The sequence below is a fragment of the Palaemon carinicauda genome, chromosome 44 (genome assembly GCF_036898095.1).
Source record: "Palaemon carinicauda isolate YSFRI2023 chromosome 44, ASM3689809v2, whole genome shotgun sequence".
Lineage (NCBI taxonomy): Eukaryota > Metazoa > Arthropoda > Malacostraca > Decapoda > Palaemonidae > Palaemon > Palaemon carinicauda.
The window spans coordinates 40,627,845-40,652,642 of NC_090768.1; the positions used below are offsets into that span (position 1 = coordinate 40,627,845).

Below are 24,798 nucleotides of genomic sequence, written 5' to 3' on the forward strand. Positions count from 1 at the left end.
TTCGGCCATAAGAGACTTATGATCACTAACCACCGATTCCACTTTGTCACCTAAAGCCTGAATGGCACGCAAAACAACAGACATATCAGGTTGAGTACAAATAGTAGGTTCGGGGGTAGCCACTACAGGGGGAGGAAAAGGTTGGGGATCATGAGGTGAGGAAAAAAGTGAAGAGCGAGAAGAACTCCTCCTAACTCTCTCTGTCTCTAACTTGGTTGAATATTTCAGGAATCGGACAAATTCAAGTTCCGAAAGTCCGGCGCATTCCTCACATCGATCTTCCAACTGACAGGGTCTTTCCCTACAGTCAGAACAAGCGGTGTGAGGATCTACCGAGGCCTTCGGAATACGCCTATTACAAGACCTACATCGTCTATGGGGTGGGGCTTGTGAAATGTCAGACATCTTGAATCAAAGAGTTAGTCAAGGGGGATTCCAAATCAAGCAAAAAGATCGTTAACCATAAATAAGAACTGAATAAAAGCTATCTAAGTTAATAGAGAAGTTTCCAGTATAGCGACAGCCGAAATCTGAGAGAAATACTTCACCAAAAGCCGTGAACAATACTCCAAGATTATAAGCGTATCCCAGAACGTCTTGCCGGAAGCACGACAGAGGAAAAATTGAGGAGGTGTCAACAAGAAGTACTGTAGTACCTGGCCACAGGTGGCGCTGGTGAGTACACCCCCTTCTAGTATAGTGATAGCTGGCGTATCCCTCCCGTAGAATTCTGTCGGGCAACGGAGTTGACAGCTACATGATTATCGGGTAAGTTTAATATTGAAAAACAGATTGTATGGTAGGAATTATTGATAAAAATGTGGAAATCTCATCCCCATATATCACTTTAAAGGTAGTGGAGATTCCACATATTCAAGAGCTTATCCCCCCTTCAGTGGTATAGCTATTCCAGATCTCATACAACAGCATAAAGTCGTGGTTCTATCATTATAGTAATGCTCTATCTTAGTTCCAAATGGCAATCTAGCAAATAGTTATACCAGTGGAAATGGTATGTACATTTTGATTGGTGCAAATACAGAGGAATTTTAGTGACCAAAACCTGTTTGTGTTTCCTCCTTTATGATAAGAAAATCTCTTTCAGGTATCAAAAGCTCTAAGTCAATTCGCAAACATGCAGGATTGAATTTATCCTCTTCAGGTGTTGTCACAGATGTTTTCTAGTCTTTTGCTATTGAACGAACTCTTTCATTAGATCGGCACATTGGAATTTAGAAGTGGTATTACAGTATTGAAAAGGTCTTCATTTCAAACTGTTGGTTGGACTGTCCTTCAAGGATCTTACAGCCCAGAAGCTATAGCATCTGCTAAAGGTATTATTAAATTGAAAGCTCATTCAAAATATGTGGGATTTACAACAAATATGATGGTACTATCACTTATGCTAGGTTTTAGAGCCAAGAATGATTTCAAGACAAAATTTTTACTACATTTTTTTATATCATCTCAAAAGGTAAGGAAGTAGGAAGTGAAAAGATAGATTTTAGTCTGATTAAAGCAGTTAAGGTGTATTTAAAGAATACAGCTAGCATTGGGAAAGAAAAGCCTTGATTAATTTGGTGGGGGTTCGATGTACTGGGCACACCCATAAATGCCCATAAACCTTCACACACTAAATAAAATTGACAGCTATTTTCGAAAAAATTGATTTTACTACAGATATCATAACGTACCTTAAGGATATCCCATAATACTACATTCTCCTCCGTATCTCTAGTTAAAAGGTGGCGCTTGTCATTGAGCACAGCATACTGCTTGATGGACGGACCGCCACGAATGCTCCAGTCAGGTTGTGACATCACCGGACGAATTTCTTGTTCATCTTCATTATCACAATAATCTTCAACGTGTGATAACCTATTGTTCAATGGCTGAGGATGGCAAAAGAAAATTAATTACCTAAATGTGTAAACGATTCAAACCACTTCTAAAAATCTACACTCACTTTTTTCAACATGAAAAATATCTGATTTTAAAACTTACATTCACGAGTCTTCAACTTTAGTATTACCACAGTTTCAGTCTCAATAAGTTTTGTTTGTCTTCATTATGTACAAAATTAAAGATCTTACTGTACATTGTGATTTTTTCTGCTTACTAACAGAATAATTTTACCCGCTATTGCTCTCAAAATCACAATTTCTAAAAATAATTTGCCTTACCATTTTTCATCTTATAAACCTATCAGGATGTCTTATTCATCAGTGTACACCTTACATTCAACATCATCATTATTCAAGTTTTTATGTCCGATTTCATCCATACTGGAGTCGGGTCAATTTCTACCAGAATTCCCATCAGACCTACCTTATCCATACCATTATTTTCATGATATTCTGGATCTGCCTACTGGTTTTCATTATGCCACTTACATATTTATTTGATTCTAGCCCCTTCTCTTCACAAACATTGAGATCTTGATCTATATTTCCACTGCCAGACCACAACCAACATAATCTCCTCAACTTAATATATATTCCCTTTTTTAACAGTAACAAATGTTTTATTACTTCTTCTATTCCTTTTAAATTCTGCTATTTTACATATTTTCTTTCTTTCTTCATCATTCTCTTTGCAATATAAAATGGTTGTCTCTTATTTGCTGTATCAAAACTCTCACTCAGTCCATTCATTCCACATCTTCCTTCTTTATACATTTGGCCAGGATTCTCCACACTTCACTGACCTCTCAAACCCTTTCACAAAACATAACCTTCAATACTCAACTTCATATATGGCCAACTTCTAAAGAAAATAGAGAAAAAATATAAACATTCTGATCTTTATTTGCTAGAATGACATACTGTAGATGTAATTACTTACTTAGTTAAAAAACTTCTTACATATCAAATTTATGCTTCCTTTTATTTCTATGTAAAATGTTGACTATCTATATAACTAATGGCATATTTGTCATTAGGAAAAGATGTTACATTGAGAGATCCTGACAATAATTAAAACTAACACTTTCTACTTACCCAGCACTTAATGGCAGAGTTGGTCGTAGCTACATACAACGATGAATTATCTGGAGTAAGAAGCATTTTTAATATTGGTGCCGACTCTTGACAGAGGAACACATGCTTATCTGGTGAACGAGTTTCACACATGTATATTCGCTTATCTCGGCCACCTGAAAACACTGTGCTAAATGATTCATTGGCCTGTAAAAAAAAAAAAAAAAAACATGAAAGTGATAATTTATCATACAAACAATTCACAAGTAATTAAACCTAAAAAATATAAAAAGGCAATCCGTAAAACACTTCAGGAACATATCATTACATAGTTAACATTATGACCTATTGAAATGTAACATATGATAGTTGTACAGTAAGTCCCCTATTTATGAATGATATCTAAAAGTGGGTTCTTTTAGTTCAAAAGTTCTCAAGTCTAATATCCTTAACTTAAGCCTCCAGCTCATTTTAGACATATAATCACAGTGTTTTACTATTATTTAGAATAAAACAACAACAAAAATATCTAAAAAAAACAAAACAATGAATACAAAGGTTTTTCAAAGGGAAAGTACATGAATGTGCCATGATTTTGTTACAGTAGAGTAAAACACAATAGAAAAAGAAAACTTTTGAAAAATTTATTCTGTAATCAGCAGTAAAACAAATAAACATGGATGTATAAGTTATCATAGAATAAGTTTGCATACTGTATATATCCAATGGTGACAAATCTCATATACAGCTACTGATCTAATGCCTCAAAGTGAAGGCAAAGTGAAGGGGTTTAAAGGTTTAAAGGTCGCTCATGAGTGGCAGAGGCAAGGGACAGTGACACTGCCCTAGCAAGCAGGACAGTGCCCTAGAGACTAACCAAATATTATATGATCAGCGCCCAAGCCCCCTCTCCACCAGAGCTGGACCAAGGAGGGCCAGGCAATGGTTGCTCATGACTCAACAGATAGACCTATAGGCACCCACAAACCTTAGCTCACAAGGATGGTAAGGTTGCAGACACTAAAGGCACTAACGAGTCTGAGTGGGACTCGAAACCCAGTCTGGCAAACACCAGGCAGAGATGTTACCAATCAGGCCACAACCACCCCACAAATATGATTAATTGAAAACTAAGTGTCAGTGACATTGAAATTTGCAACATTCATAGGACAAACTGGCTTTGATAATTCCTACCTGTAATGCCCAGATGCCTTCTTCATGAATCCGGATTGTAGTGATACAACGTTGTTGACCCAGAGACCATAACTTTATTGTACCATCTGAGCTACCTGATAAAACTTGCGTGCCATCCCGATTTACTAAGAGTGCTTTAACATTATCTGTGTGGCCTGGAAGAAAATAAATTTGATATTTATGATGCTTAATGGATACATAAATGGTAATTATCTTGCAGCTCTGCTTAAGGATGCCACAGTGAAACTGCATTTAATTGGTGGGGTCCCAAACTACTGAATAGTTTTAACAGAAATAAAATAAAGTTTCTCCAGTTAAAAATAACATAAGTGAGTTTTCAAGATACTGATAACATAATGTTATGACGATTGTCAAGGGATTCATCTAGTATTGTCATTAAATAATGAGTAAACCTAGAATGTCTTAAAATTCATAAATTTCCATCAGAATTCATTCAAGTTCAAAGATTTACATATGACATAATTCAATATATTACTGTCTTTTGACCAGCACTCTTCTCTTGCAACAATGTACAATGTTATATCAACTTCATCTTTTCTTTTTATTATAAACCACAACAGCATATTTGCCTCCACTACATTACCATAGGTCCAATCCTGTACCACTCAGTTTTTTCATCAATATATTCTTCCTTTTTATATAGGTATGATCTTTTGTTGAAAGTTTTTTATTTTATTTAATTAGAAAAGCCTGAACCCAGAGCTAACCTAAGCTTTGTTTACAGGATTATAGTGGTGTTTCACAGATAGGGCATACAAGGGCTTTAGCCACTACCAGATCTCAAGTAATAGTCTTGACAGTTTCATTAATCCATAGTACAGGTATACTTTGCCTTTCAATTCTTTATAATTCTATGTATTTTCATCAACGGTGGGAATATAAACGTTAAATTTGTAATCATTCTAATTTTACTGTGCTTTCTTAACTATAACTAGTTACTTATTGTTATAATGTGTTCAGCAGTACAGTAAATAGAATTTATTTTTGTAAAGCGTAAAAACATGAACAAAAGGTCATATACTAGGTAATCACAGCAAGTTATACATAATAATTTCACACACACGAGAAGCTCGAACTGTATGTGTTACAGATAACAAGGTCCTTGGTTGTGGAAAATAAGATACAAAACCCCTTAACCACAGGACATTAATATCATTACAGGGATACATCATGCCTTACCAATTTCGAAACCTCACAAGAAAAGTAAGAATATTCTTTTAACTAAAAAGTAACAACTGTCTTCACATATATGATTATATGCCATAGAAAATTCAAACAATAACCAACTGCCAAACTATCTTTAATAAAGCTTATGTCTGAATGATTGAAAAATGTACTGCTGACATACCTTTAAGTTTCATCAATTTATTTCCAGTGCGGGGATCCCAAACTCGAAGCTGCTTTTCAGTACTACCACTGACAATGACTGTGCCTGGGGCATTCATTGCCAAGCTATAAATGGAATCTTTATTGCCATTGAGTGAGGATGCTGCAACAGAAAATTTCCGTGATCTACAATACTGCTTGAGTGAGAGCTTTCCTTCCTTATATATATTACAATCAGTATTTTCACTATGCTGTATATTACTTTACTTATCTTTGCTGATACCAGGTTAATTAGAATTCTATTATTTTACTGGAACTATTTTACATACTGGCAACAATATCATTACTTACTGTATAATTTTGTAACCATTATACTTACTTGTGACAGTATTATTACTTGCTGTAAGTGCAGTTAATGTTTGAACATCCCATAGGAAGATGGCTTTGTCTAACCCTGCCGAAGCAACTTGCTCTCTATCACGCGCATAGGCCAGTGCTTTCACATAATCTTTATGGGTTCTCAACGTTGACATACAAAAACCCTGTCAATGAAAAAACTCATATATATTTCTTTATTGGTCTTAGAATTAAGATGATATAAAAGGAGTTAACAGTTATGCAAATAAAACCTACATTTGATAGCAGAGAATTTATTCATTCTAAACAATAAAACTAACATCCATATACCTATACTGTATTGAAAGGCAGAGGCAAGGGACAGTGACATTGCCTGAGCAAGCAGAATAATGCCCTAGAGACTGACCCTATATATATATAATCAGCACCCAAGGCACCTCTCCACCCAAGCTAGGACCAAGGGGGCCAGGCAATGGCTGCTGATGACTCAGCAGGTAACCCTATAGGCTCACCAAAACACCCAATCCTTAGTTTACAAGGATAATTGGTTGCAGCTACTAAAGAAACTAATGAGTCTGAATGGGACTTGAACCCCAGTTTGCCAATCACCAGGCAGGGCCATCACCAATGGGCCACTTCATGATCTCATACTATTTGTGTTGACGTGCTTCAGTCAGCCTGAATATTGCATTTTTGGGAGCATCTAGGTATATCTACATTTGTGGATTATAATAACTTTGGTAAATAATTATTAAAGTATGTTTCAAATCTTCCCTGTGATGTGTTTTGTAATACTGTATAAGTAACATCATATACAAATTATGGTTATGTTTCTCACCTCTCCATGTACACTGCAAAGGGGAAGCAGTCTCATAGAGCAGGTAAACTGTAGTATTGAGAGGTTAGGGTTTCTTTATTTCTTTCTGAGAAATGTGACAAAATTATATGTTAAAAAATAAGTTCATAAGATAAAAGTAGATCAACATTTGCAATCTATCAATGAGGCAGGCAATAACGAGTTGGAAAAGCAATCGTTGATACGAACACCTATTAAACAAAGGCTAAGATGTAATATCAATTCATAACTAGGAAAAGTAAGGTTATTGATTAATATATGTTTGAGGGCGGGAGGGAATGTACCTAATGAGACAACCCTCTCTTCTTTATGTCTGACAGATGAAGAATGGTGACCCTTGCAACATTTGGGACAATATGAGTCTCAAGTTTTAAAAATCAAGGGTAAGGATAGAAAGATAGCAGGACGATATGTTTTGGAACCATGGTTTAAAGTGATGAGAATATTAAGTTGGAACAGGTATGGGATATGGTTGAGGTATGTAGAGGATGAAGGATGGACATAAAATGGAGAGAAACATGGTATTCTATAATTGGATAGTAAGGAGGGCAATAAGCAAAATATACAAAGACCTGCTACTTGGTAAAAATGTCATACCAAGATGGAATAATAGAAAACATTAACAGCACTTTAAATATAATAAACAAATCATATTACCTTGTGAGCATTCCAGACCTTAACTGTTGTATCCGAGCTAGCTGATATTACTGAAAGAAGATAAATGAAAAATAGATTAGTAAATAAATGAAAAATAATACAAGTACCTAGTATATAAAACTACTAAGGATCATTATCATTGACATTTGGTCCTCATAAAGATATCAAATATAGTTGGAAGTTTTATCACCTCAATGCTAAGTTTTCAATATCTCTAAAAATATAAAAACTCTATCCCAAAAATTATTTACTCTATTCCATTATAATGTTTATAATCCACACTCCTTGGTCTAAAATCATAATGCTGAAAAATACAATGAGATAAAATTACTAAGATTCAGAACATCTAATTTCTTTTATTTGAATATATCTGAAGGGGTGCAACTCCCAACCTATGCCTGGAATTTTGTTAATTCAGATATTGCATTTTTGACAAGGAGAATGTCAAAATTTCATATTTCAAATAGATTTTTTTAATGAAAACAATTTGTTCCATCTCTGAAACGTCCTTTTTTCTATATTTACCCAAGTGTATTTGGTCCCTTACACAACCATTTTCTGTCCAGGGTACCTATTTACTTACTTTTCTTCAAGAATTTGCAAATAGATACTTATCTGAGTATCTCAGACTCAAGCAACACAATTTTCTGATTCCATCAAAAATCGAAGGTAATTTTCTTCTTCTGCGATAGCATCATAAATAAACGTTTGCTGTACTTTTCTGTTACATTCATCATTATTTTTTATCTGCTCGTTTACATATTTACAATTCTTAAGTTATGTTTAAGCTGAAAGATGCCTTAAGCATTAAAGACAATAGCTAAATAAGCCTAAAGCATAAATAAGAGAATGTATTATGCTAGCACTGTCTTACTCATGTGTAGACATTTGGTACAGGGATTCAGCATTATGAAGGTTCATCTGTGGTGGATAATGTGGGAGGTTGGGCTGTGGCGCCCTAGCAGTACCAGCTGAACTCAGTTGAGTCCCTGGTTAGGCTGAAGGAACGTAGAGAGTAGAGGTCCCTTTTTTGTTTTGTTTCTTTGTTGATGTCGGCTACCCCCCAAAATTGGGGGAAGTGCCTTTGGTATATGTATGTATGTAACTTATATAATTCTAGATTTGAGGGAAGGGGCTTACCACTGCTTAGTAAATAACCCTGAAATATTATTATTATGTCCTTATGATCCCGTGTTGAGGGAAATTACTGCTTAAAAGGCCATATCTATAATAAGAAAATTTCCATTGTAAAACTCTTAATCTGTTCCTAAATGAAATAAATTGTTCGAGAAATAAAATAGTAGTATGAGTTTTTTTTTTTTTTTTAAAGTTGGTGTGTGTTGTGGCAACACTCTCACCAACACATATACAGTTTTAGTAAGAAATTTGCAATAGTTTAGATTTTATGGCCCCCAAAGTTTCCCCTACCTTCCCTTTGGATATTTTAATACTTGAAATATTCTAAAGAAAAATTAAGAAAATTATATAACTTATCCATTTGTCATCAAAATACAGTACAGGGCAACTTTTCATTCTTTGAAGTGTTCGAGGCTGAGAGATTTATTACCATTAGTAAGCAATTAGCCTTCAATAAAGAAGGTAATTTTGCGCTCCTAGAGTTGACACTCGATTTCATGAGTCTTGCTACTTAGCTGTATATTTTACTGCATTGTATTTATACAATATTAGGTATGCCTTTGCCCTCCAAGAACAGCAGCCTAAGCAAGATAACACTAAGATGGGATAGTGTTCTTTTCAGGGCTTAGAAAAAGGGGGACCAAGAGCATACAATTACATCAATATAAAACATAATAAATTGTAAAATAAAAAGTAATCAGAAAGAAAAACAAAATAAGCATCATAAACATATATAAATACTAAACATCATATCATTCATAAAAACTTTAACATGTAGGATAAGACAACAGACAAACAATAAAAAGTACCGTATTTGACGGCCTATAAGATTCACCCTCATTTCAGCAGGTCAGAATCAGGAAAAGTTTTTAGTGTATTTAAGCATATATTGTTGAAAATAGTCTAGCTGTTCATTACACAAGCAGAAACATATCGTATATTTCCGCGCACATGACGACCATTACTGCATAGGCTATCTTTTGTTGTATACTTTAAAATCCAAAATAAATTAAATAAAAACCATTTTATGTCATGCTTTTGCTAAACACGCAACAATAAACCAAAACCATTGCTTTGTTTACATTTCATTACCCTTCATAACGAACAAAAGAACGCATTTACACATCTGTATAAGTTAGCTTTTGCAGCAACAGATATCTTACCAAGTATTGGTTATGAAATAATAATCTTATTAATTTTATTTTACTTACTTTGTCTTTAGTAATTCAAAATAATTGAAATAAGAGCGTTTATATATAAAGTTTTTCCTAACAAACGCTGCCTAGAACAGAAAACGTTTTGGTTACGTTTCATAGCCGAACATAATGAACAAACAAACTCCTTTACACATTCGAACGATATCTAACAATATTAAGAGCTTTTGGTAAAGATGTTATTACAAATATTTTACTCCCCAAAAAAATTTACACGGCGCATAACAGAAAAGCCATTTTGATTGTGTTTAGTCAACAATAATAAAGTACCGCTAATGACAATATGACGTGACAGAGAAGATGGTGACTGATTGGAAAAATGGTGAGGATAATTCGAATCATGGAGGATTTTTAATGAAAAATAAATATGCTAATCAAAATTTGAGGACTACCGTTATGAACAATACCATTAAAATTATCAAAGGCTACGAAAACAGAAAGTTAAAAGATTACTGAAAATGCAACCATAACTCGATGTTTACATTTTGTCAGCTAATGTTTATAAAACAAAAGTCACAGCATTTTCAGTTTAAATTGCTTTCATTTTAACGAATTCATTTTTAAGGCACTGGATATAATAAAATAATACCAGCAATAAAGATAAAATAAGGATGTATGGAGTTTAGTACAGGTAAAAGTATCTAGCGTAAGCTGGGTTAGATTACCCTAAGCCGACGGTAGGTCTCAAACTTCACCTACGATATATAAGACGCAGGGCGATCTTTTTAACCAAAATTTTGGGAAAAAAGTGCGTCCTATAGGCCGTCAAATACGGTAATTCATAAACTACCAAAGGCCATAACTCACAACTATAGTTTCTGATCATCTAATCCTAATACCTCCAAAAACTGATCAATCTGGATGAAACAAAAAAACCAAAAGAATGGGAATTTTTTTTCTAACAATGTATAGTTTGGGATTTCTGATAACAGCTAAAGTTTTTTTCTTTTTCTTTAACTAAAAATCACCAGACAAAATATTAAAATATTCTTAACAACAAAATTTTTCTTCCCCCAAAAAAAGAATGAGCAGTACTCAGCGACTTACAGTTTTTCCCTCCACAGCAAAGAACAATGTCATTGACCCAGTCCGTATGATGTTCCATGGACTGGATGTAAGGCTCCTTCTGGTTTTTGCAGTTCCATATCCGTATGATGGAATCTCTACCAGCAGAGTATAGCCGTTGGAGATAAGCATCATACTGAAGGGAATTTACGGAAGAACGGTGAAATTTCTCTATCTCATCTCGGATCACGAAAGAAATCTGAAATATGACAGTCGAAAAATATTAATCATATTCGAACTGCTGATGCAGAATTATTATTGCTTTCATCCATGACTTCATTTTCCTAAAACATAGCAATTAATATTCAAAACACAATTAAATTGCTAACTAAACAAATTTTCTTTAACATATTCTTACTTTGAATAAAATAAGTTTCAGTAGGCTATACTATATTTTCCCAGTGTACAAAAAAGGCCACACAAACTGACTACATATCATAGGGCTATTGTTTGTAGTGCAAAGTGAGAATGAACCACATGCCGTCATGCAACACACACTTGACTAGCCTGATTTTTCTATTTTTAATTTACAGTGATACCTCGGTAGTCGAACGACTCTATACTCGAACAATTCGGAGTTCGACCAAAATTTTCGAGAAATTTTTGCTGCGGTGCTCGACCAAAAATTCGGTACTCGACCAGCCGAACACGTGACGACCGCATGGGCTTTGTGATGATCGCGCCATCTCGGCCACTCTCGCTTGTTCGGGAAGCATCAGTTCTCTCGAGAGCGTCACTCAGACAACGCGCGATCAGCATTCGTTGTGATTTAGTGATTTTCAGTGCTTTTAATTGCTTTTTTAGCTTTCATAATGAGTCCCAAGAAAGTAATGAGTGTTAAGGGGAAGGAGAAGAGGAAAACAGTGCGAACAACGATCGAGTTGAAGAAGGAAATTATAGCGAAATATGAGAATGGTGTACGAGTGTCCGATTTAGCGGTAGAATACGGAATGGCGAAGTCGACCATTTCTACGTTTTTAAAGCATAAAGAAATGATTAAGAAGGCGAATGTTGCAACGGGAGTTACGGCGGTAACTAAGCAAAGGCCACAAGTGATTGAGGAGATGGAAAAGTTGCTTTTAATATTTATTAAAGAAAAACAGTTGGCCGGGGAAAGTGTTAGTGAAGCGTTCATTTGTGAAAAAGCGTTGCATATCTATGAAGAATTAGTGAAGAAAAGTCCGAGTACCAGTGAAAGTGATTCATTTACATTTAAAGCGAGCAGGGGTTGGTTTGAAAAGTTTCGTAATAGAACAGGTATTCATCGTGTTACTAGGCATGGGGAGGCAGCTAGTTCGGATCAAATTGCAGCCGATAAATACGTGGGGGAATTCGATCGGTACATAAATGAACAAAATTTGATCGCACAACAAGTCTTTAATTGTGATGAGACTGGGTTATTTTGGAAGAAAATGCCAGCCAATACGTACATTACCAAGGACGAGACGAAGATGCCAGGTCACAAGCCAATGAAAGATAGGCTAACATTGTTGCTGTGTGCAAATGCAAGTGGCGATTGCAAGATCAAACCCTTGTTAGTGTACCACTCGGACAACCCCCGGGTGTTCAAACGAAATAATATTTGTAAAAGTGCACTACCAGTTATGTGGCGCTCGAACACTAAATCTTGGGTCACAAGACAATTCTTTACTGAGTGGATAAACGAAGTGTTTGCCCCCCAGGTTAAGGCTTACCTCATTGAAAAGAGCTTGCCAATGAAATGTCTTCTGGTTATGGACAATGCTCCTGCACATCCTCCAGGTCTCGAGGATGACTTGAAAGAAGAATACAGCTTTATCAAAATCAAATTCTTGCCCCCCAATACTACTCCCATACTCCAGCCCATGGACCAACAGGTCATTTCAAACTTCAAAAAACTCTATACCAAGGCCCTTTTCAGAAAGTGTTTTGAAGTGACCAGTGACACGAAGTTGACCCTAAAGGAATTCTGGAAGGAACACTTCAGCATCCTCAACTCTGTTAACATGATTGACCAAGCTTGGCGAGGTGTGACCTATAGGACATTGAACTCTGCCTGGCGTAAGCTGTGGCCATCATGTGTCACAGAGAGGGAGTTTGAAGGTTTCCAACCAGAGGCGGGTCCAAGCACTGCTACCCCTGTAATTTCTGATGACACTGATGTCGTTGAGGAAATTGTTGTCATGGGCAGGAGTTTGGGGCTTGAGGTCGACAAGGATGATATTGATGAGCTTGTAGAAAGCCATTCTACCGAGTTGACTGTGGAGGAATTGTTGCACCTGCAACAACAACAGCAGCAGGATCTGATTGTGGAGCAGGAATCTTCAGAAGAGGATGAGGTAAGGGAGGATGTTCCAAGTTCTCTCATCAATGAAATTTGTTCCAAGTGGGCAGATGTGCAGGCTTTTGCTGAAAAATACCACCCAGAAATTGCAGTAGCAAACCGGGCAGTGCATATGTTTAATGATAGTGTCATGTATCATTTTCGAAGAATACTGCAGAGGAGGAAGAAACAATTAACAATAGACCAGTTTTTCACAAAAGAAAAGAAAGCTGCTACATCAAAGCCTGTTTCTCCTCCAAAGAAGAGACAAAGAAGAGAAGAAACCCCTGAAATAGATCTGCCCACCCTTTCATTGGAGAGAGAAACAACTCCTGAAGGAGAACTACCCCGCCACATCATGGAAGGGGACTCTCCTTCCAAGCAGTAACCTCCCCCTTCCATCCTCTCCACATCCATCCCTGTATGCCATCGAACCGCTGCTCAAAGGTATGTTCACTACAGTACAGAAAATGGTTTAAAATTGTTTTATTTTAGTACAGTAAATGGTTTAAAATTGTTTTATAGGATTTTCTGACCAATTTCATACACATTTAGATAATTATTGTTGTTTAGGTACACGTTTTATTAATATTTTGGGCCTGTTCGAGTGCTTGGGAACGGAATAGAATATATACCATTATTTCTTATGGGGAAAAAAAATTCGGTACTCGAACAAATCGGAGGTCGAACACGGATCTCGAACGGATTATGGTCGAGTACCGAGGTATCACTGTATATATAAACTGCTAGAAAACCTTACAGTGTTATTGTTTAAAATAAGATTCAAATTCATTCCTACATATTTAAATAAACTTATATCTCTTGTTTAATGAATAGCATATTAAGGTCACCTGCAATTTTGAGATCTTCTCTACATTGATCAAAAAGAAATAGCCACTAACACGACCTACAGCTATAAGTTGATGCTCTTATCTCTAATAACAGGTTGGAAGTACAGCTAAAAAACAACTAAAAGCAAATCCTATCATAGCACCTAGAGCCTACAATAGATGATTTATTGTGGCTGCTAACTACTAACTGACTACATACAACATAATACAGTACCTGGCATTTAAAGCTCTCCCCTTAAAATCAATATAAACAATCATTGGCACAATTACTACATATGGATATTGGCTAAAAACTAATTTCTCTATATGCAAGAAACTACAAAATAAAGTTCACCAAATTGGGATTTTTCAACTATTTCCCATAAAGATGAACAGAAATTGGCCTTTCATAGTCATAGAATTCACTTTCCCAAATTTGAAAACTTATGAATGGAAACAAAAACAAAAATGTGCCAATTTCCAAAATGACAAAATGAAACTTGTTGTGCATCATGCACACTAAACAAATAAAGATGACCAGAGAACGATTTTACCTTAATAAACAAAAACATTGTTGATAACTGTTATTATTTCCAAAGACATATGGTAGCTACAAACATTTATGTAAAAGTTAGGAGCAGGACTAGCTTCAAATTTAATATAAATCCAGTTAAATTTTCATTTACATAAATGAAAGCCAATTGCAAGAGGATAAATTTAGATGTCTATACAATATTTACTGATCTACTTTTTCTATAATACCTACAATAATTCTATGCCTAAAATTTATGTTAATACTACTGATATCTACTACAGTATATACAAAGATACGATTAAGAAGGATGAATAACTATGTACAGGCTTTTTATTACTATGGATTTCTTAAACGGAACCTCTTACCAACTACATTATAACTTGTCTATTGATTTATGTATTATAAGTAAATTAGATGATTTATGGTACATACTCTGTACAGTACTGTATACAAGTGGATGTGCATATGTTAAGCATACAAATGCAAATACCCTTTGCAGTGTATTATGCCAATTTGTATAAGGGATTTCATTTTATGTCATCTTTTACTCAGTTATAAACTCCCATATTAGTTGATGGACAATAGTATTGGGACCTTTCCCAAAACTGGAGCACATTTTATAAGTTTTTTTTTTTTACAAAATTATATTTACAAACATGAGAGGTAATAGAGTAAGGTAATTTGATACTTGTTATGAATGCTGGTAGCCAAATATAGAAACTGGCTTCCCAACAGCCAGCATGCCTTCAGAAAACAATTAGGTACGTGAGATGCCCTCTGATATCTAACTTGTTACATCCAAAGACAACCTGGAAATTAAACTGGAGTAGAGACATGTTCAAGTTCCTTTTAAAACTGCATCCAACTATATAAACTTAACAACTTACATCTCAGTGAAAATCAAGCATGATCCTGTAGTAAAGCCTCATACTGGTCAAATCTCTAAGAAAGGTGAATGTTGTGTAAGTGCCTTCAACACTTATCCATCTGTGCTCATCATCAAAACAGGTAAGCTTGGATTTAATGCATGTTAAAACATTTGAATAAAATTTGTCTTGAGGGTCACCTAACTTGCCTGGTGTGACACCTTTGCCTTAGGTCATCATGAAAACCCCACCTGTTTAGTAAATGTTGACTTTTAACTAAATTTTAAAGGGTCAGATCTGACGCATTTATGATAGAAAACTAATGAAATGCAATTATTTTCCTTTGTACAAAACTCATTCTTTGGAGTCCTCCCCCTGTTCCAGTTAAGTTAGCATCTGCTACTGCTTTATTTCTTAACCTCTAGGGGAAACTAAATGTCAATGCCAAATTATTGAATAAATTCTTATTTGTATTCATGATGCAAGATAATCCCAATCAAAACAATCAATCATTCATACACATTAACTACAGTGTAGTTATCCTCTTAAATGTTAGCTAAAAGGAAGAATCAATATTTATCCCCTTCAACTACCAAGCCATGCCCAACTAAGAAATGGGCTCAATTGGAGAGTGAACAGACAGCAATGACAATTGTTCTCAGAAAGTTTGAAAATTAGCAAATAAAAAATACAACTAAAGGTAGCTGAAATGGAACCATTCTAGTTACAGTACTGAACTCTAGTTCCTTTTACATCTCCCAATAAAAATGCTTTAAGCTTTATATGTGAGATGAAGCTTAAGCTCATATCATGATCTACTCATTTAAATTTTAAGAAGAAAGTTTCACAGGTAAAGAAAGAAAAGACTAGGAACAAAATCCAAGGGACCTTTCATTTGAAAAAATAAATCTTTCCGAGATTATTGCTTAAACAGCGAAGGCCCCAAGTGACCAACTACTCTACAAGGATTAGACGTGTTATGAATTCTCTACCATTTTCTGTCTAACCCACTTCCAGCCAAAATTCACACTTATACAAAATCTTTCTCCTGGTCTCCTGGTAATATCTGCATGATTTCCAGAAAATGCAACTATTCTTTGCAATGCTACCTCTGTATAAAAAAAAAAAACTTCCCTAGCAATACTTATACTGTATTTCCTTTTCAACAACCTTTAACTATTGCCAACTGTCTTAACCTAATGTATTCTTTTAAATTCATAAGATGAATAAGTTATTAACAGCCAAGTACTGTATAGTACATTGAGACATCTATATTGGTTTGTAGAGTACTGTAACTGATGTCTCTTTGTCTCTTCTTGAAATTAATAATGACTTAGCCCTTCATGATAGGCTGCTACAGTACCTAAAAGTTGACTCATTCAAAATGCATAAACAGTTTTCCAACTACCATCATAATAAAATGCCCTATTTCCAGGAAGAAAATCCCAATGAAACTAGGCTACAGTAACTTGTTCCGATCAAGACCCTCTTCTATATATGTCAAGACTCAGTGATGAGGCTATACACCATAATCCATCTCACTTAATTCTGCAACTTTGCATTGCATTCAGCTGACCTGAATGACACTCTCAATTTTGTCAGTTGTGGCTTTTACCAGTGCCATCATTTCTCTCTGTAAATTGTTATTGATTCTAATTCTTAGAGTTTTGCCTCCTTTATCTTCTTAGATTTTGATTATTACAGCGTGCAGTTAAGAAATGGTTCATAGCCCTTTTCTTTTACAGGTCACTAAAAAAAAAAAAATATTTTCTGTCACATTTCTGATTTTTATAAATCAACTACTCAACAATTTTTTTCTTTTCTACCAAAATGTGTAAACTTTTCCCATGGACTGAGATGTAAGTTTAGCATCATTTACTTTAACTCGTTTATTCTCATTAGTGTAGGCTATATTACCTCTAAAATTAGTTGAAAAAAAAATATTCAGTAGTTTGTGAGATAACCTGTATTACAAGTGAATGTGAATAACCAAGGTACAGTACACAGGTAAAACTATTGCCGTCCTACTGAAACGGAAAAATAAACCAACCTGAACCTTTTTCCGTGTAGAATGAGTACTATTTTGTCGGTGACCTGCAATCATGGACATCTTGTAGAGGTCTTAACACCCTCCTCGACTACGTTGCACCCGCTGTCATAATTACTTCCTGTAATAAACAAACTCATTAAAGCCAAAAATTACCTTCATATAAAACTGTTCATAGTCATCTATCATAATCTATTATTATGTGAATTAAAATGAAAAGGCCTTAAGAAGTAAACAAAAAATAATAAGATAGTCAAGAAAATTTATGGTCTATGATAATTAAATATATTTACATCCACAGTAAATATATATCTTTTCCTAAGAACTCTAGTAAACTAATAAAAACATTAAGAACGTTAGAATTGATGTACGGTCCTATCCAAAAAAAACACCAAAACTCACAGGCCACTCCTATACTTTTAGTGTCGGAAGGCTTTTGAATCTGATACCAATGTTACAAAGTCCAACTCTGTGATTGGGAGTAATCAATAGAACTAGATACATACTTTAAAATATCACAAATTTTAAGTAATTTGTATTTTTCCTGGTGATATAAAACTGAGTCCTTTATATAGGGAGATGTTTTTACCGCGAACTGGACAGCAGTTGAAATCATTTAACAAAGTACTGTAGTTCAATGACAGGTGGTGACCAAAGGCATGTAGCCCCCCCCCCCCCCCCCCCCCTCTCTCTCTCTCTGAAGAGGCTCATTTTAGATTTTGGCTGCAAACTACTACAGACGTACTTCTTGCGCTTTGAACGAACTTTTTCTATTCTCTTTTTCTAATGGGAAGTGAATGTTGGCTGTTGGTTTCGCTTGTAATGGAAGTGAAGCAAGAGATATGTACTTCCTGGGGGAAACGGACATTGCCACTGATTTATCAGTAAATTTGCTGTAGATCCACACACTCTCTGTCCATCTTGTAGGGGATGTGATTGTTCACAATCATCTGTGTATCGAGAGCAGGTCGTGACCTGTGCAGTGCCAGGTCTACACCTTTTCTGATGTATGTCTTGGTAATGCCCAAGAAGACACCAAAGAAGTCTTCTTACTCCAATGGAGTAAAAAGAAACAGGGGTCTTCACAAGCAGCAGACATCATCAATAGATGCCACACCCTTCAGCACCTCCACAGGCAAAGAAGGAGTATGAAAGACACCCCAAGGGCAGCCTCAGAGGTCCTAGCAAAGGGAAAACCTTCTGCCGCCGAGGAAGCACCAGCGATACCCAATGAAGACTAACTTTCTTAGGTTTCTGCTGTTGCCATATAGGCCTAAGTAGCTGTAAGTTAAAAGGCACAAGAACAATTAGACTAATTGCTGGTTTGCACATAAACAGTCCAGGCATTTATGGCTTTACTCAGAAAATACAGCATATCAGTGTTTAACTAAACACAATAACTTATCTGCACATTTATCCATTTATTCTAGAAAATGAGTAGCAAAAAATTAAAATAGCCAAAATCTTAGAAGCAACAAGAATGTGTGCGCTACTAGCTGCAAAAGTGAAAAGTGGATGCCTAGCTGACTGACAAGTGAGAAGGGTTTACCCACCATCTGCCATTTCGGCTCCACTGAAGTTACGCACCTACTAAAAGGACAAAAAAATGAGAATCATTCCTATCCTTGTCTGTCGTCAACCACACTAACAATTGGGGGTGTATGTATGATTGCGGCCACCTGTATGTATTATTATAGCTAATTTAGAATAGGGCAGTGTAAGGGGGTCACAGAGGGCTTAGCGCCCCGTTAGGTAAGTAGGTTAGGTTATGGGAGAAAATTTAGGTTAGTTGATCGTTCATTTTTTTATCCACGCGGGAGGGACTGGCCCCTGAGATACAAAGGCTCGAACAAGTGTATTGACAAGTTGTTGATCAATAAACTAATACTAGCTATGCATTTACTGGTCTTGGGGTGTATGTATGATAGCGGCCACCTGTATGTATTATTATGTCTAACTTAAAATACGGCAGTGTAAGGGGGGTCGCAAGAGGGCATTAGCCCCCCGTTAGGTAAGTAGGTAAGGACACGGCTTGTAGGTTAGGTTAAGTCAGGGGGAAGTTTAAGTTAGTTGATGTCCATTTTTAATGAAAGCATGAGGAACTGGCCGCTAATATACAAAGGCTCCATGGTCTTTACAGCCGTGGGTCACTTCACTCGCAAATAAACATGATCTCGCCGCTCCACTCTTCAGGCTGCTGGTAAGTGTTGTGCTAGGCACGTTAGCCAAGTGGGCGAGTATTCTGGCAGAAAAAAAAAGTTTGGTGACCAAAATACCTACACATTCCCCCAGTATTAAAATGTTGCTTAAACAGGTACTAAAGTTTCTCGTCTGTCACAAGCAGCCATTCTATAATTCTACCCAGACTCCTAGAAACCTTTCCTAGTTTCTAGTGACATTGTATAATGCGTATGCTAATTTAGATGTAGCTTGAGATTAGATAGTAACCTTAATCTAGAATACTAAATGCTTTAAGTAATGCTGCCCATATCGTACTGGCATAGACCTGACATGAACTTTGCCTAGATCTACTATTTATCAAATTAAACAGCGTCGTAACATAGGGGGGAAATACAAGTAATAATAACATTGTAATAGTTTCAGTCATAAGGCTACCATTAACGTAACTAAATTTCTAGTCTCGGGCTGGGATAGGCTACAGTAAAGGCCGATGGCCTAATGGAAACGCTGAAGCAGTTTCGAAGATGATACGCCCGGCATTTTCGCAGCAGCCATAACCAATTATATATTAAACCTATAAGATAATAATAAACTGGTTACATCACCAGTTCTATATTTAAATGTAACAAGGTTGTACCTACCTCCTACACTTAGTAATTTGTTAAGTTGTCAGCAATTCAGCCAGCTTAGAACTTGTTTGTTTACCATGATAGCCTGTGGCTACTAAACTCTAAAGTGACATACGAAAAGCGCAAGAATGAAACTTGTAGATCTATGTAAACTTTAATTAAATTATTTAATACATTATATCAAATGGCATTTTTATATCATTAAATACGCATATCTTATTATGTAATTTTTTCATTATTAATTTCCCTGGAAAAAAGGTACGCCATATTATCAAAACTTTACTACTTGACCCATCGTCATTTGAAATGTTGGACTAAGATTAACAAAAAATGCTGTGATAAGATTGTAATTATATATTTCACACTGTATCTTCTGGTACTTTACCCCTTCGAGACACAGACTGGATAACCATCTGATTTAGGCAGCAGTAAAACACTAAAATTAATGTGATTTTTATATTGCAAATTTCTGTCATTCCTGGCGTTGTTTGAAACGATTTAATTACAAAATCTTTAGGCCTTCGCCACCAGGTATAATTTTGGATGTACTAGGCCATTTCAATTACAATAACCTCTCATTTTATCAGACCTTAACTTATCATATTTCACTACTTATCAGATAAACATTATTATAGTTTCTTACAGATTACCTCTTTAGAAGTTATATGTTTGTACATGAACATTAGAGGCCGTCACTATAACTTATTTAACAGCTTTGCCTATTATCCACAATAACATACACTTATTTTACATATTTTACACTTTATATATATATATATATATATATATATATATATATATATATATATATATATATATATATATATATATATGTGTGTGTGTGTGTGTGTGTGTGTGTGTGTGTATATATATATATATATATATATATATATATATATATATATATATATATATATATATGTGTGTGTGTGTGTGTGTGTATATATATATATATATATATATATATATATATATATATATATATATATATATATATATATATATATATATACCAAGGCACTTCCCCCAATTTTGGGGGTAGCCGACATCAAACAAATGAAACAATAAAAGGGGACCTCTCCTCTCTACATTCCTCCCAGCCTGACAAGGGACTCAATTGAGTTCGGCTGGTAATGCTAGGGTGCCACAGCCCAACCTCCCCTGTTATCCATCACAGATGAAGCTTCATAACGCTGAATCCCCTACTGCTGCTACCTCCGCGGTCATCCAAGACACCGGAGGAAGCAGCAGGGCTTACCGGAATTGCATCACAATCGCTTGCCATTCATTCCTATTTCTAGCACGCTCTGTTGCCTCTCTCACATCTATCCTCCTATCACCCAGAGCTTCCTTCAATCCATCCATCTACCCAAACCTTGGCCTTCCTCTTGTACTTCTCCCATCAACTCTTGCATTCATGACCTTCTTTAGCAGACAGCCATTTTCCATTCTCTCAACATGGCCAAACCACCTCAACACATTCATATCCACTCTAGCTGCTAACTCATTTCTTACACCGTTCTCGCCCTCACTACTTCGTTCCTAACCTTATCTACTCGAGAAACACCAGCCATACTCCTTAGACACTTCATCTCAAATACATTAAATTTCTGTCTCCATCACTTTCATTCCCCACAACTCCGATCCATACACCACAGTTGGTACAATCACTTTCTCATACAGAACCCTCTTTACATTCATGCCCAACCATCTATTTTTTACTACTCCCTTAACTGGCCCCCCAACACTTTGCAACCTTCATTCACTCTCTGACGTACATCTGCTTCCACTCCACCATTTGCTGCAACAACAAACTCCAAGTACTTAAATTGATCCACCTCCTCAAGTAACTCTCCATTCAACATGACATTCGACCTCGCACCACCTTCGCTTCTCGTACATCTCATAACCTTACTCTTACCCACATTTCAACTTCCTTCTCTCACACACCCTTCCAAATTCTGTCACTAATCGGCCAAGCTTCTCTTCCGCGTCTGCAATCAGTACAGTATCATCCGTAAACAACAATTGATTTACCTCCCATTCATGGTCATTCTCGTCTACCAGTTTCAATCCTTGTCCAAACACCCGAGCATTCACCTCTCTCACCACTCCATCAACATACAAGTTAGTATATATATATATATATATATATATATATATATATATATATATATATAAATATACATATATACACAACAACAAATGCAGGTATTTCTAATCCACTGCAGGACAAAGGCCACAGACATGTCCTTTCCTTATTCATGTCTGGCCAATAATTTTCATCACCACGCTAGCTGCTGAAGATTGTGTTTGTGCGTGTATATATATATATATATATATATATATATATATATATATATATATATATATATATATATATATATATATATATGTGTGTGTGTGTGTGTGTGTGTGTGTGTGTAAGTGCATGCAGGAGAAAGTTACACAACTAAATGTCGACATTTCTTACACTGCTAAATTGGACCACGTACACCCAATTTAGCACAGGTTACATAAGTTAGAATCGTGTAAACTTTCGCATTCCCGGACAAAGTGCCAAATTGACCGAGAACTCTCTCATATAGGGAAACTACATTCAAATCCTTCTCCTTGTATTGACTCTAAGCTTTCACGCTTCTTGGGGATCGTGGCATAATTTTACATTTCCCGATATAGTATTTTCTTTTATAATTTTGATATATGAGTATCATATGTTAGATTTTCTTTATATCATTTTGATTATATTTCCTGTCAATATATGCATAATTACGGTTATATTATAATCTATATTTTTTTAATCCTTTATTATTATTATTATGCTAGCGAAATAACTGATAACGATACAGAGCAAAATATTAACTGGAAAGGAATTATTTTTTCATACACCAAGGCCCGCCTGAACAGACCTTTAGTGTTTGATGGAGGGCGAGAAATAAACCTCTAAAAGTAAAAGTAAGTAAGTATTCTTACTATTCATATCGTATTATAATAAGTCCCGCTTGAATCCTATTTTGAATGAGAGACGGAGTAAGTAATTTAGCTGTATATTTGATTAAGGAATATATATTTCTAATCAAACTCATGGGGAATTGAAAAACGAATCCTGAGAAATATCAAATTTCGGGAGCTTCCTCGATTCAAATCGTGGTGTCGGTCAAAATTATCATCTTTATGGTTCCTCTTTTTCCAGCGCTGTAAATGTGAAATCCATCTGATACTGAATTATTTTCTTATATATATCTCAAGAGTTTTTCTTCACTCATTTATTTACTCAATATAGAGTAAAAACGGTGCATACAATTCAGATGTTTGTTTGTCTTCTGTTTTCTCTTTTGTATTGAAAATTAAAAGCTAAAAGTTGGGAGTAGTAGGTTCAGTTGGAGTGGAACTTTTGGCGTATTGTGGCTGCAAAACTCATTTAATTGGATTGGTTGAGAGCAAGGTGGAAGAAGAATATGTGAAAAGAAGGCTTCTATGTAATTCTGCCGTGGACCATGAATAAGGAACTGTGAGGCGTTATAATGCCTCTGAATTTAAGAACCTTTGAAAACGAAATACATCTATATAATGTTATCATCATAACATAAAAAAAAACAATCTTTACTGTCTTTGAGGGAAAATGGCATCGTATAGATTAATAGTTTGTAATATAGGTTAAAATTTGTATAACATTATCACTCGAACTCGCCACAGGCGACTGAATTCGTTTCATATTCGCCGTTTTCAGGTAAAAAAAAATGCAAAATAGGACATGAAGGGTACGCCCTCTCTCTTGAACCTCGGATTCTTTCACTTCAATCACTAACATGGACCTTGTCTTTCATAAGTAGACCTTAAAGGAAGCAAAATCCTATTTTGGACCTGGTAAAAATTTAGAGGCCCGCAAAGAGCAGGTCCTCTGGCAATAAAGACCGACTGATTATTGTTTTTTTTTTTCATCGATCTCTAATTAATATATTATGATGAGTGTTGAAAAGTGTTTTTCATTATGGAAGTTGTGTATGGCGTTATAATCGTCCCTAATTTCTTTTTAGTTACTGAAAAGTGTTAGCACTTGCAAGCACTTTCTTTCTTTCTTGAGAGAGAGAGAGAGAGAGAGAGAGAGAGAGAGAGAGAGAGAGAGAGAGAGAGAGAGAGAGAGAGAGAGAGGGTTCAACTAAAAGGTAACAGTGAAATAAAAGCCACAAAAAGCATAAAAATCAATTGAACAATCGAAATATATCATTCACGGGAAAGACTTACAAGTAGAATTTGTTGTGCCTATATGATAGCAGCCTATCAGTGAAGATTCGTGATACAATAATCCTGAATTATGACATACTCTTGCCCGTTCCAATTTTATCCTTATGTACCAATTCCATACTTACTATAACTTATAGAGAAGTGCAGATCTTAACATAGATACTACCGCTGGAGAGTTATTGGATCTTTTGACTGGCCAGACAGTAGTACATTGTATTCATCTCTCTGGTTACGGCTCATATTTCCTGTACGTATACATACACCTAATAGCTTGGCCTATTCTTTCCACATTCTCCCCTGTCCGCATACACCTGACAACACTAAGATTAACAAACAATTCTTCTTCGTTCAAGGAGTT

At 35.6% G+C, this 24,798-nt stretch overlaps 1 protein-coding gene across 2 annotated transcripts in view; it reads right to left on the minus strand.

Moving 5' to 3' along the window:
* LOC137634151 (WD repeat-containing protein 48) overlaps positions 1 to 20,294 on the minus strand; it is a 52,296-nt gene extending 32,002 nt beyond the window's left edge. The window contains exons 1-9 of one of the 2 annotated variants that reach the window (XM_068366398.1): positions 20,208 to 20,294; positions 17,395 to 17,506; positions 10,788 to 11,004; positions 7,390 to 7,439; positions 5,899 to 6,061; positions 5,542 to 5,682; positions 4,173 to 4,327; positions 3,000 to 3,185; positions 1,695 to 1,892 (exon numbers count right to left, since the gene is read on the minus strand). In XM_068366398.1, coding sequence (XP_068222499.1) covers positions 1,695 to 1,892; positions 3,000 to 3,185; positions 4,173 to 4,327; positions 5,542 to 5,682; positions 5,899 to 6,061; positions 7,390 to 7,439; positions 10,788 to 11,004; positions 17,395 to 17,448 — 1,164 coding nt within the window. In that variant the 5' untranslated portion in view covers positions 17,449 to 17,506; positions 20,208 to 20,294. Of the gene's footprint in view, positions 1 to 1,694; positions 1,893 to 2,999; positions 3,186 to 4,172; positions 4,328 to 5,541; positions 5,683 to 5,898; positions 6,062 to 7,389; positions 7,440 to 10,787; positions 11,005 to 17,388; positions 17,507 to 20,207 lie in introns of both variants that reach the window. The other variant, XM_068366397.1, reaches the window with a different exon arrangement.
* Positions 20,295 to 24,798: the final 4,504 nt, after the last annotated feature.